At 44.6% G+C, this 14,239-nt stretch overlaps 1 protein-coding gene across 1 annotated transcript in view; it reads left to right on the forward strand.

Moving 5' to 3' along the window:
* The window catches only part of Arhgap17 (Rho GTPase activating protein 17), a 104,662-nt gene that overhangs the window by 54,118 nt on the left and 36,305 nt on the right, over window positions 1-14,239 (forward strand). The window contains exons 4-9 of the mRNA XM_017802244.2: window positions 2,856-2,929; window positions 6,845-6,956; window positions 7,203-7,279; window positions 9,613-9,724; window positions 13,158-13,226; window positions 13,383-13,464. Coding sequence (XP_017657733.1) covers window positions 2,856-2,929; window positions 6,845-6,956; window positions 7,203-7,279; window positions 9,613-9,724; window positions 13,158-13,226; window positions 13,383-13,464 — 526 coding nt within the window. The remainder of the gene's footprint in view (window positions 1-2,855; window positions 2,930-6,844; window positions 6,957-7,202; window positions 7,280-9,612; window positions 9,725-13,157; window positions 13,227-13,382; window positions 13,465-14,239) is intronic.

Consider the following 14,239-nt stretch of genomic DNA (forward strand, 5'->3'; position numbering starts at 1 on the left):
AAGAAATAAAAGTGCTTGTGGCCTGGTTGAGTGTTACATGCAAATGGTTATAAAACAACATACTAAATAAAACATGCATAGGATGCTATGGGAGGGGCAAGAATGGATAGAAAGGAGGTAATGGGGCCAGAGAGATGGCTCAGTGGTTAAGAACACTGGTTGTTCTTGCAGAAGACCCAGGTTTGAATCCCAGCACCCACATGACAGCTAACAACTGTCTGTAACTCCGGTCCCAGGGGATCCGACAGCCTCTTCTGACCTCCACAGGCATTGCACAACATGGCTGCACTTACCTACATGCAGGCCGTACATGCATACACATAAAATTAAAATAATTTTTAAAAAAAATTTAAAAAAGGAGGTAATCAAGTGAGTTTGCTGGAGGAGGTAACACCTGAGATGTAAAGAGGAGATTAACGGTGGTCGTGGGACTATGCCAGCCCTAGGAGCAAAGTGCTTCATCCTAATTTCTGAAATCTGATGCCTCAGCTTTCCTCTTCCAAGCAAAAGTACCAAAGAACAGGCTCTGAGGTGAGGGAAGAAGAGTTGCCATGACAGTGGTAGAAAAGATGGGAACCCCAGATCATATAACATGTAGAGTCACTGGAGTCTCTAGGGCTCCAGGAAGTACAGGTGGAGTTCCCAAGGGCCAGAAGCTCCACCACATGGGAGAGGTGAGAATGGAAGGAAGACAGGGCAAGCAACAGCCTTCTCAGCCAAGCTCCCATGGACTCAGCAGAGCTCAGGAAGTGGGCCTTGGGAGCGCTCTACTGGTCTTTCTGTGTAGTCAGCATGTGTGTGACAAGCGGAGATCTTTTCATTTCTTCTCTGACAGAAGAGCTGTCACTCCTGGGAAGCCTGGGTCCTTCTCTCTGCAGTTCACTGTTGATAGACACACTTCATTAATAAGCTTCTTCATTCAGCAGAATTTCCTTGTTTATGCCAGGAAACAAGATCAGCTCTGGAGTCAGAGCAGGAAACTATAACTAGGATCATGAGTGACACTTGTAATACCTCCCCTCTCTACTTGTGAAGTTCTAGAGTTGAACAAAGACTGTGTTTAATCTTATGTTTAATCTCCTTTTGAAGGGCAACATACCCAAAGCATGAAGTAGCCACGATTAGACTGAGATCTTCCAGTTCTGGAAGCGTGGCAGCCAGTAGTGGTCTCTTTGTGGGGTATATCTGTCTTTGTTATAAGTGTTCTTTTTACTGAGAACGCAAAATGACATGGCATTGCAGAATCAAGCATTGTTGTATTATAACCTCTTCATGTATTCTGAGATAAGCCATCAGCCAGTAGTGTAAGGATGCTGACTGGCTCAAGCATTCACCATCATTTTGAGGACCACCCTCTAGGGCTTCGGGCCTGCCACCTCATCTCTGGTTCTGAGTTCTGTGGTCCAGTGATCCTGTATCACTGTTGGTGAATGGGCTTTGTGCTTCAAAACACTACAAAGAGTGGTTTAGATATTTAGCTAAAGGTGACTTTTAGGTTTTTAAAAATTATTTACTTTTATGTTTATGAGTGTTTTGCCTGAGTCTATGTAAGTGCACCATTTGTGTGCAGTACCCTTGGAGGTCAGAAGAGGGCATCGCATCCCCTGGAACTAGAGTTACAAATGGTTATTAGCTGCCACAAGGGTGCTGGGAACCAAACCCGGTCTTGCACTTAACTGCTGAGCCATCTTGCCAGTCCCTGAATTTTAGGATTATAACAAAATCAAGGCCCAGTTTAAGAATGTTCTGGCAGACCTGGCATGGTTGGTGCATGCCTTTAGTCCCAGCACCTAGGAGGCAGAGGCAGGCAGATCTCTCTGAATTCAAGGCCAGCCTGGTCTATATAGTGAGCTCCAGGCCAGCTGGGGCTATAGGGAGACCCTGTCTAAACAAACAAAAAGAATGTTCTAGCAAGAGTTTTTCAAATTGAGTACCTTATTGCATTTGCTTGCAATAATCATTTAGAGGGCAAGATCTGTGTATGGAGCATAATCTAAATCAAGGGGCTGAGGCTGTAGCTCTGTAGAGTGCTGGCCCAGTATGCAGGACGTCCTGGTTTCAATCCCCAGCACCACGCACACTGGGTGTAGTGGTACCTGTCTGTAATTCTAGCACTCTGGGAAGTGGAGACCGGGGAGTCGGAAATTCAGGGTCATCCATGGCTACATAGTGCGTTCACAGCCAGCCTGGGATACATCTCAAAAACAAAACAAGGTCTGGCAAGATGGCTTAACCAGTAAAGGCTCTTGCCACCAATTTGATGACCTGAGTTCAATCCTGAAAACCCATTTGATGGAAGAAGATAACTAACTCCAAGTTGTCCTCTGACCTCCACATTTGCATTGTGGCAAGCATGCCTTTCCCAATATAAAGTAAAAAACAGAACAAAATCTGAAATCAGAACTGTTCGAAGTGCTGACTTTGGACCATTTCAGATTTGGGGTTTGGGTTTTTAGATTAGGGCTGCTCAACCACTAAACACTATGCAAATATTCCAAGTCAAAAACAAAAAACAAACAAAAAAAACCCCACCAAAATCTGAAACACAGAATTCTGGTCCCAAGCGTTTTAGATAAGTGAGACCCAACCTGTATTGCACTTGCTTAATAAACAACAGTAGCAGTAGCAGTGCACTAAGCTCCCTCTGACTATTCCCCCATGTACTAGGCACATGATGTTGATTTAATGTCAGTGGTCAGCTCCAAACTAGGCCACAGGGATGAAGTCCTACAGCTCAGAACTCTCTCTTCCTTCCTTGCACAGTTTGCCTGGAGGGCAAGCCCATCAATAGTGATCAAGCAGACCATTGAGAATGGGTGTGAGATAATAAAATCCATGTTGTCTTTGCCTTTCAGAAAAAGCTCCCTCTGACAGCTCTTGCTCAGAATATGCAGGAGGCATCCGCCCAACTAGAAGAGTCTCTCCTGGGGTAAGTAAGAGTGATGCTTCCTGTGAGCCCTTGGCTTCGGCCTCTGTCTCAGTCTCGGGGAGGATGGGCAGGTGTTGTGTGTGGCAGCCACCAGAGGAACTGGGAACATGACAGGCTTATCTACCAGGGGAGCAGCTTAGACTCTGGGGAGAAAGACCCCAGGGCTTTGGGCTGCTGGGGAGGTCTTGTTCTTTAATAGGAGCCTGGCCAGAAGTGAGTGGAGAAGGAGGCACACACGACTGGCTAGTAGAATCAGGATGTGTTCTCCCAAGCTTCGGTCCCCTCCCCGTGCTAGTGCAGGCTCAGAGTTAGAACTGACTAGTCCTTCTTGGTCCTTAAGAGTCACTTCCTTTAAGTGTGGCCATCAAATGCCAAAGGGGAAAATGTCTCGAAAGGATTCTTGTTTTTTTAAAAAATACTTTATTATTTTTATTTTATGTGAATGAGTGTATTGCCTGCATGTATGTGAGTGCACCCGTGCCATGCAATGCCGCGATATCAGAAGAGGGCTTCGGACTCCCCTGGAACTGGAGTTAAGGACGGTTTGTAACTACCATGTGGGTGCTGGGAATCGAACCCAGGTCCTCTGCAAGAGCAGTCAGTGCTCTTAACTGATGAGCCATCTCCCCAGCCCCTTATGCTATTTATTTTATCTTCTCACTAACACAGATTAAAAGCTTGAAATAATCAGATGAATTTATACCTGTTGGAAAAAGTATTTCTAAACTATTATCATTTTGTCTTTTTTATGTTGCTGATTTCTAAATTTAAAGGCAACATTAAGATTAAAGACATAGAATTTCTGAATGTGGGTGTAGTAAAAAAAAAGGTCTTCTGCAAGAACAGTCAGTGTTCTTAACTGCTGAGCCATCTCTCCAGCCCTGTGGTGGTGGTTTTAATTTCAAAATTTTTATATCTAGTTTTTGTATTTTCTTTTTAAATGTATTTTTGTTTGACACATACATCAGTAGACATATCTGCGGTGTAGGGTGGTGTAGTTTGTAATGATCATGTATAGTAGTTGGGCATGTCTGCCACTTCAGACACCTTTTTTTTTGGTGTGTGTACATGTTGGGAACATTCAAAATTCTCTCATTTAGCTTTTTGAAATGATTATCAATTAGCCCTAGTTACTGTATTGAGCTTTAGAATATTCGGAGACGGTCTCCCTGTCTAGCTGCTCCTCTGTACTCAGTAGCCACCCTTGGTCCTTCCGTTCCCCTAAGCAGTTGTTTCCAACGGTAGGCATGTATCGGAACTACATGTCCTGTATAGGACTGTGGTTCAGAGCTAGAAAACATGCCTAGAATATGTAAGACCCTGGGCCTAGCGTGGACAAACATAAGGCCTGTATTACTCCAACAGTAAGAAAGCTGTTGTGAGTATCTGAAGGAAGACCTTCCGTGTGCCTCTCCAGTGAGGCTGGTGTCCACTGACTGCTCTCTCCTGCTTTGACATGGTGCCTTCTTCCCAGCTGACATGACCTTTGCACTTTGAGCCCCTTTCCTGCAGTCTACAGTTCTTTGTTCTTAGGAAAGAATAGTTTCTTCCCACTCTTCAGCCTTCTCTGTGTTATTCGTGGCCCATACTAGAGGCACTGGCACAAGGGCAGCATGTGCCCACGGAGGTATCTCTGATCCCTCCAGCCTGCACAGGTTTCCACATTTGCACTTCCTTCTATTGTTGCTGTTATCTTCATAGCGTGAGCCCAGTGCTGAATGTTCCCCAAGTATTCATTTACTTAGCCCTCAAAACAACACAGGAAGTAGGCAGTACTAATGCTCCATTTTACAGATGCGAACATTGGCAAAAGAAAAGGTAAGGAAATAGCCTGAGAGCACACAGCTACGGAGTACAAAGCCTGTATTCAAATTCAGGCTGGTTTGCTGTGATCCCATGGCTACCTCACACCACACCCTTTCTGGTACCAAAAGCATTCCACAGAGTTGGAGGAGCGAGGTGTTGAAGAAACCGGGGAAGACCAAGGCAGTGGAGTCAGACATCTGTACATGTACTTTTGGTGACATCAGCTGTGTGTTCAATCAAAGAAAACTAAAAGGAAGTATGGAGTTCATGCAGCACAGTGCTTGTGGCCCTTCCCTGTCAGTCAGCCACCTCCCTCGTCTGGACAGAAGACAGCCTGGTTTTTGTGTGGTGCTGGGAATGAAGCCCAGGCTTGTGCTTGATAAGCTGCACTGCTGAGCCAGAGAACCAACTTTTCATTAACTGCAGAAAAAGTACTGCAAAGGCTAGGCTCACTGACAGACATAAAACTGCATGTAATGAAGGACCTTTTGTATACCTTAAAAGACTTTCAGGGCTTTTGAGAACACAGTTTTCACCTGTCTTGAGAACCTACTTCTGTGAGTTGTGCCCTCACTGTTCACACCTCAGCTCCACTTACATAAAGTACAAGCTAGAGATCATCCTACCCTACTTCCCTCCCTCCGGCCTCTCGTTCTGGGGGTGGAACCCATGCCTCATACATGCCAAGCAAGCACTGTACCAGTGACCCACCCCTCCATCCCAGGTGTTTTCCTTTTAAAGCATAAATGTGGACTTGTGCTATAGGTGATACCCCACACATAGCATTGTAAAGGGTTTGTTGGGTAGTGCTCTGCTGTGTCCTGTCAAAAAGCAGGGTGCAGCCACTCGACATGACAGCTTTGGTCCTGGCATAACTAGTACATATTGTTCTTGGGTATCTCATTCCTAAAGGAAGATGCTGGAGACCTGTGGGGATGCTGAGAATCAGCTGGCTCTTGAGCTCTCTCAGCACGAAGTCTTTGTGGAGAAAGAGATCATGGACCCTGTGCCCACGGAGGTATCTCTGATCCCTCCAGCCTGCACAGGTTTCCACATTTGCACTTCCTTCTATTGTTGCTGTTATCTTCATAGCGTGAGCCCAGTGCTGAATGTTCCCCAAGTATTCATTTACTTAGCCCTCAAAACAACACAGGAAGTAGGCAGTACTAATGCTCCATTTTACAGATGCGAACATTGGCAAAAGAAAAGGTAAGGAAATAGCCTGAGAGCACACAGCTACGGAGTACAAAGCCTGTATTCAAATTCAGGCTGGTTTGCTGTGATCCCATGGCTACCTCACACCACACCCTTTCTGGTACCAAAAGCATTCCACAGAGTTGGAGGAGCGAGGTGTTGAAGAAACCGGGGAAGACCAAGGCAGTGGAGTCAGACATCTGTACATGTACTTTTGGTGACATCAGCTGTGTGTTCAATCAAAGAAAACAAAAAGGAAGTATGGAGTTCATGCAGCACAGTGCTTGTGGCCCTTCCCTGTCAGTCAGCCACCTCCCTCGTCTGGACAGAAGACAGCCTGGTTTTTGTGTGGTGCTGGGAATGAAGCCCAGGCTTGTGCTTGATAAGCTGCACTGCTGAGCCAGAGAACCAACTTTTCATTAACTGCAGAAAAAGTACTGCAAAGGCTAGGCTCACTGACAGACATAAAACTGCATGTAATGAAGGACCTTTTGTATACCTTAAAAGACTTTCAGGGCTTTTGAGAACACAGTTTTCACCTGTCTTGAGAACCTACTTCTGTGAGTTGTGCCCTCACTGTTCACACCTCAGCTCCACTTACATAAAGTACAAGCTAGAGATCATCCTACCCTACTTCCCTCCCTCCGGCCTCTCGTTCTGGGGGTGGAACCCATGCCTCATACATGCCAAGCAAGCACTGTACCAGTGACCCACCCCTCCATCCCAGGTGTTTTCCTTTTAAAGCATAAATGTGGACTTGTGCTATAGGTGATACCCCACACATAGCATTGTAAAGGGTTTGTTGGGTAGTGCTCTGCTGTGTCCTGTCAAAAAGCAGGGTGCAGCCACTCGACATGACAGCTTTGGTCCTGGCATAACTAGTACATACTGTTCTTGGGTATCTCATTCCTAAAGGAAGATGCTGGAGACCTGTGGGGATGCTGAGAATCAGCTGGCTCTTGAGCTCTCTCAGCACGAAGTCTTTGTGGAGAAAGAGATCATGGACCCTCTCTACAGCATAGCAGAGGTGGGTGATTGTGCTGCCTGGCCTGGAAGAAACAATCTGGCAGGAACTGAATAGTGAAGTGTTAATGTAAGCCCAAGCTTTTCACAGTAATCAGCAGCTTTAATGTCTTTTGGGGGAAGTAAGGGAAGTTTAATTAAAGATAGAAAAGTTTTTGCCTTAAAGCAAAACTTTGCAGATAGATATTGTCCTTTGAAGACTTCAGTTAAAATCCCCAGGTGCATCTCTTTGGTCTGTTTTTCCTTCCAGGTGGAGATTCCCAACATCCAAAAACAGAGGAAACAGCTCGCCAGATTGGTGTTGGACTGGGATTCGGTCAGAGCTAGGTGAGACGAAGCTGTAAAAGCAGCAGCGAATGCTTTATTCTCCAGTGTGTGAGAATGGGAGGCAGAGACACACCACCATTGCCCAGGCCTTTTTTCTACCACATTGCAGTGAATACTTTGAACTTTTGCATCTCAGATTTGCTTCTTGTGACCCACCTTACTCCGAAGCCATGGCACAAAGCAGCCATGGAGCTGAGGGAATGGCTCAATGGAGGCACTTGCCTGTCATGTGCAAAGCCTTGGACTCTATCCCCAGTACTGCAAAAATAAATAAGTCAATAAAATGACAGTGCATATGCAGATGCCGTGACTGCACCCCAGTGAAACTCTGTTTATAAAAACAGCTCTTGGGGCTGGGGATTCAGCTCAGTGGTACAGCACTTGCCTACAAGCACAAGGCCCTGGGTTTGGTCCTCACCTCCAAAAAGAGAAAAAAAACCCAGCCCTTGATCCGTTTCAGTTTTCATGTGGTTCTGTGCAGGAGAGAAAATGATTTTGATTGACAGGTATGCGACATGATGTACATGCTGTTTCAGCACTGTGTCAAATGCTTTGGTCATAGACTTAAAAGGTGGCTGTGGCAGTGGTACTGCATTTCTTTGTTTCTTAGAGGTCATTGAGGCATCGCTGGTTCAATCTCCACTTCCTTGGTATGGACGAGGGGGAAGAAATCGCAGCCTGTTAAATGTACGAGTCAGTTGTTAGGCTGTGTCCTGGTTTAAGAAATGACAAAAGGTCCATCAAGACATTTAATGCATAGTGAATGGATACTAGTGTAATTGTCAAGTCAGTGTCACTTTCTAGATACTTGCCACTTGCCGAATAAATCTCCAACTTTATATGTTACTCATGGAATTCCTCACTGATCTGTCCATTTGCTCCTCTTTATTTCCAGCAGATACCATTTACCTCCCACTTAGTGCTTGCTGCTAAATGCAGAGGCCCCTTGCTGCCAGATGGAGACGCAGCCAGGACTGGGGCTAGTGCAACAATCCTCTGCTTCTATCAAGAGGCTCATTTCACAGACATGGTGTGGAACCCATGTATGTTGTCTGTATGACTTGTTCCATGCCTTAGAGATAATAGGTGGCAGAGCTAAGATTCTGATGGTAATGCCTGCTGTGTGTTTGATGTGTGTAACTAGAATACCGTGTGCCAAACCAGACCAGGGATGCCACCCCTTTGCTGCCCCCCCCGCCACGCCATGCATTTTTGCTCAAGAGAAGGAAGAATGTTCTGTGGTTAGTCTGGCAAGGTAGTACATGCCCTTTGCTGAGCAATATTATAGACGTTTATCTGCCGGGACTTTTAGATTGCAGATACATGTATCCCCTGGAATATTTCAACACTGATTATCTTGTTCATGGTCTTAGTCACTTAACTAAAGTCGATGTTATAGAAACTGAAACACTTGAGTATTTCTTCTTTTCCTTTACTCATTCCTATGGCCTTTCCCATAGCAAGTGATGTAGGAATCTGTGACATGCATATCCATAGGCCTACACTCCTGCTCTCTACTTTACTTAACCCTATTTGAGTCTGCAAGGCACAGTATTCATCATCTTCACTTAACAGATGAGATTCTTGAGATGGAGAGCTTAGGCCACCAGCAAGGTCTCAGCACTAGTTAAGCTGGAGCTGCTTTTCTAACTTGACCGTGCCAGACTGACACCCTATTCTTCTCAGACTTGGCACTGACCGTTCTGCTTCTGCAGGGCAGGGCAGTAGTCTGGGAAGTTTGAAAAGTTTTCATGCTGTGTCTGTATAGTATCTGTGTTGAAACTTGAAGTATAGCAACTTTCCATGGCAAAGGGTCAAAGCACATTTGAAAACCAAAAATCATGTTTTATAGATCATTGTTCCCACCTGCTCCTCTGATGTTTCATGCTTCAGCATTGAAGGTCTGGCGTTTTATGTTAAAAGCAATCACAGGTCTCAGTAGGAAGGTGTATCATAAGGAGTCCCCAAGAGCAGGGATTTCTCAGGAGCACAGAGGGAACATTCCGGATGAAAGCAGGAGAGGAGTGATGTGCTTCATACCAAGGATTCAGAGATTGGGCACTGCAGAAAACAGGTTCCACTGATTGCTCTCCACCAGAGTGTATGTATGAGACAAGATGGTTATGCTTGGAGCCCCAAGCACCAGACAGGTCCTACCTTGGGGAACAAATAGTGTCCGTTTCTTCCGGCATTTGTTCTAGAGGACAAAATTAAAGAAAAGCAGACATCCTATTTCAGATAGTCTTGGGGAGGGCTCTGCCTTCTTAGTCCTGACTCCCTCAGGTTGTATTTGTACAGCAGGTTCTCAGGCTGGCTCTCCTTCTGTTTTACAGGTGGAACCAAGCACACAAATCTTCAGGAGCCAATTTTCAGGGCCTTCCCTCCAAAATAGACACCCTAAAGGAAGAGATGGATGAAGCTGGAAATAAAGTAGAACAGTGCAAGGTATGGGAATTCCCTCATCGGTTAGACCTTCAGCAGTCTGTTGTTTCTGGAAACGATGGGTAAAAAGTGTTACTAATTTGTATCATAATACTATGGATGACACTAAAGAGTGGTTGTTATTTTCGTCTAATATTCTAAAAAATCCAGGTAGGATATTTAAGGAGAACTTGACTTACTTAAAGAATGGAATAAAGAGGAAAAAAATAACAAAACCTATCATAAAGTTACAGTGCTGGGCGTGGTGGTACACGCCTTTAATCCCAGCACTGGGGAGGCAGAGGCAGGCGGATCTCTGAGTTCAAGGCCAGCCTGGTCTACATAGTGAATTCCAGGCCAGCTGGGGCAATAGAGAGATCCTGTCTCAAAAAAACAAAAAAGAACAACAAAAATATTTTATTTCTAAAAGAATTTTTTTTAATTCCAGAGTGTTTACATGGTTAAGTGATACTATTCTTGACACATCTAACTATGTAAATAGATGTTTATTCAAGTGTTATTTGAAGAGATAAAGAAACAGGCCTTTGGTGAATCTTGGGTCCATCAACTTGGTCTTTCCCTGTGTGTCACCTTTGTTCTAGTAGCCAGTGCTCAGACTCATGTACTTTGGCTTATTCAGGCAATGCTGTAATTCGTCCTTAAGATAACAAATGTTTACCATTAACTGAGGTTAAATTCCAAAAATAATATAGTAGGTAGAAGTTAAAATTCATCTGAGTCAACGCCATAGTTTTTTTTGTTTTGTTCTGTTATATTTGATTTTTTATTTATTTATTTATTTATTTTGGTCTTTTCGAGAAAGGGTGTCTTTGTAGCCCCAGCTGGCCTAGAACTCACTATGTAGACCAGGCTGGCCTTGAACTCACAGAGATCCACCTGCCTCTGCCTCCTGAGTGCTGGGATTAAAGGAGTGCACTACCACGCCCTGCTATATTTATTTTTATTTAATGTGTATGAATGTCTTGCCTTGCCTACATGTGTGTTTGCTTTTGTTTCTGGTCTTTTTGAGACAGGGTCTCCCTGTAGCCCCAGCTGGCCTGAAACTTACTATGTAGACCAGGGTAGCCTTGAACTCACAGAGATCTGCCTACCTCTGCCTCCCAAGTGCTGGGACTACAGGGGTGGGCCACCACACTTGGCTTGCCTGCATGTATGTACGTGTACCACTGTGTGCAGTGCCTGTGGAGACCAGAAAAGGTCATTGGGTTCCCTGGAACTGGAGTTACAGATGGTTGTTAGCCATCATGTGGGTGCTGGGAACTGAACCCAGGTCTTCTGTGAGAGCAACCAGTGCCCTTAACTGCTAAGCCATCTCTCTAGCCCCACACCATAGTTTTTATGTTTAGAAAGGATCATATTGTAGTTCAGTTGGTAGAGTGCTTGCCTAGCATGTATGAAGCCCTGGTTTCTATCCCTAGCACCACATAAATGGGGAATGGTGGCACATGCCTGTAACCCCAGCAACTGGGAAGTGGAGGCAGGGTGATCTGAAGTTCAGGGTTATCCTCTGCTGTATATCAAGCTTGAGGTACATGAGACTGCCTCAAAGAAAAAACACTAAAAGATCATTTTCAAATAGATGCTGCTATTGCAACAGTAGTGGGATAGTGGCCAGTCATGTTCAGAAGGACACATGTCCACTAGCTAAGCCAGTGTCATTTACATGGGAGTCTTCACATCTGATTTTGCCTGCATCTTGTCTTTGGATACCTATGGCACAAAAATTAGGCAAGAGGTTTGAGGAGCCTGGTTCAATATGGGGCGATGTCTCTTTCCTCAACTTCCACGCAGTTGACACCATGAAAATGCTGTCTTGTTTCCTTCTCTGCTTAACTCCTGGGCAGTTTCCTCAGGGCTGGGTGCTCTTTAACAGTGTCTGATCTGATTCACATTGTTTTTATATTAATGTCTTTAATCATTTTGGATACACATAAGTCTCTGGTAATTCTGTTTTCTGTAGTTCTTCAGAGCAGTGGGAAGTGCTTATAGCAGATTGTTTCTTCATGTGTTTTTTAGTTTTACATTGTGAGTGTATTTTGGGAGAGGCTTTATCTCTGGGGTCCTGGGAATTGAGAATGAGTGTCTCTAGACCATTTCCAATTAACTTTTCTCCCTTTAGGATTTCCTGCAGTGCAAGTATAATAAACTCAAACTTTGAGACCTCAGATAGCATGTGTTAGTTTCAAATGTCATATGTGTTTTTCTTCCTGAGACTCAGCCCAGTTCAGGACACATACACTTCTTAATAATTCCATGTACTCATGAGTAAGGATTTATTGCAATCTACCTCTTTGTTGAGGAAATAATATTTTTATGCATGATGGGTCTGTAGTTCTTTAATTCACTAGGCCCTTCGTTTTTCCCACCCAGACACATTTTTATAAATACGTGACAATAAAAGTATAACATTTTTTTCTTTCTGTTACCCAAATGACACGACACCTAAGTAATCCTCTGTGCGCTTGCTTTCTAGCAAGATGTATTGGCAATATATCTTGGTGTCTTAGTTTCTTTTCTTGTTGCTGTAATAAAATACTCTGACAAAAGCAACTTCAGGGAGAAAAGGTTTATGCTGACCCACAGTTCAAGGATATAGTCATCATGGCAGAGGAAGCGGAGGTGGCAGGAGCTTGAAGCAGCTGGTCCCATCACACCCACAATCAGAAGGTGAAAAACAAGGAGTGTGTGTGCTTGTGCCCAGTTGGCTTTCCCCTTTTGTCCAGTCCAGGCCCAAACCAGCCAACAGTGCCACCCAGAAGGCTTCCCACCTCAACTCACATAATCAACATGATCCCTACAGGCATGCCTGACATGCCCAGAGGCTTGCCTCTTGGGTGATTCCAGAGCCTGTCAAGTTGACAATTAGCACAGTTAACTCCAGCCACCATTACACTTGGATTTCCTTCCATGCCAGTCCATTAAAAAATCTTCCTGTTCTTTTAATCCCCATGTATATTGAGAGCAAGGCATGGAGGAGTTGCACATGGGTTGTTTTTTTTTTGCACATTTTATCCCTTTGTGTATTTGGGGGTAGGGGGCAGGTTGGACGACAACCTCAGGCATCAGTCCTTGCCTTCCTTCCCCTTGTGTGAGTGTGTCTGCCATTTACTGCTGCATATCCAGGAGCTGGCCTGCCTCTGCCTCCCATCTTGTTAAAGGATTGCTGAGATTACAAATGCGCACCATGAGTCCAGCTTTACCTGGTTCTGGGGATTGAACCTAAGTCCTCACATTTGTAGGGCAAGCACTTCACTGACCATCTCCCCAGCCCGAACACTCCCTGTTGGTTTTGTTGTCCCTGTTGCACAGCTCTTCCTTGGTTGGGCATTCATCTGGCTGTTTTCCTCTTTTTCATCTAAGAATCAGGGAGGTTATTCTCAGATGCTGTTTTCTTTTGCTGACTTTTAGTGACATATCTTGCCTTGTGCTTACTCAGGATCAACTTGCAGCAGACATGTACAACTTCATGGCCAAAGAAGGGGAGTACGGCAGATTCTTTGTGACGGTGAGTACCTTTCCTTGACAAAATGGTAACACGTTATAAAAATTGAGTCATTTTAGCTTTTTTGCAAGAGTTCATTTTTAGTTTTGCTCAGCCATTGTATGTCTGTCCATCCAATGCTAACGTTACTTTTGTTTTTGAATGTGGGTCTGTTCTCAGTTATTAGAAGCCCAAGCAGATTACCATAGAAAAGCATTAGCAGTCTTAGAAAAGGCCCTTCCCGAAATGCGAGCCCATCAAGGTAATGTAACCTGCGTGTTGGCTGATGCCTCTTGCTCTGCCCCTCTACCTCTGTTCTTCTTTTTCCTGACTCCTTTGCATGCCTTTCCTTGGGATAAAGCCTCTCTGCCTAGCAAGGTACCATTTCCTAGCATAATTTCATCTTTCTTGCTGCATTCTCTAATTTCTACAAAACCCAAATTAACACACTAACGGAGCATTTACACCTCTTCTGACACCGTCAACTGATGAGAAGACTGGACCCTCTGAGGACTGTGTGTGTATCTTCTGTCTTTCACTGGACAGTGTTGTCATCGAATTCTCCTTTTCCACATCCCTGCTTTGCTCCATGGGGCTGCTGTGAACCTGAACCTCTAGGAGCATCTATATGTTCTTGAAAGTCTTCAGGCTTTCCAGGAGAGAATTTCACAAATCAGCACTTGATGCCACATCAGTCTCTTACTCCATGCAGTCAGATCACAAGGTCACAAGCCACCTCTTTCTGGTCTCCCCAGTCCTTATGCAAGGCTCTTCTTACCAGCACTGCTGTTTTGTCTTCTCTGTTGAAGCACATGGCCATTTTATCCTCCAGTATTGAACTTTCCCCTGGCATTTGGTTTTAATTTGAGTATTTAGAGCTTTCTCTCCATCCCCCAAGTTCTTGCTGTTACCCCTCTCTTGTTTACCACCAGAATATTTATCAGCAGACATGAGCAGAAGTTGTTGAGGCAGAAATTATTCTGTCATCTTTGGATTATGCTGCATTTGTCCCTTGGTGCCTGTGGGGATTGGCCCCA

The sequence above is a fragment of the Nannospalax galili genome, unplaced genomic scaffold (genome assembly GCF_000622305.1).
Source record: "Nannospalax galili isolate Female #2095 unplaced genomic scaffold, S.galili_v1.0 scaffold84, whole genome shotgun sequence".
Lineage (NCBI taxonomy): Eukaryota > Metazoa > Chordata > Mammalia > Rodentia > Spalacidae > Nannospalax > Nannospalax galili.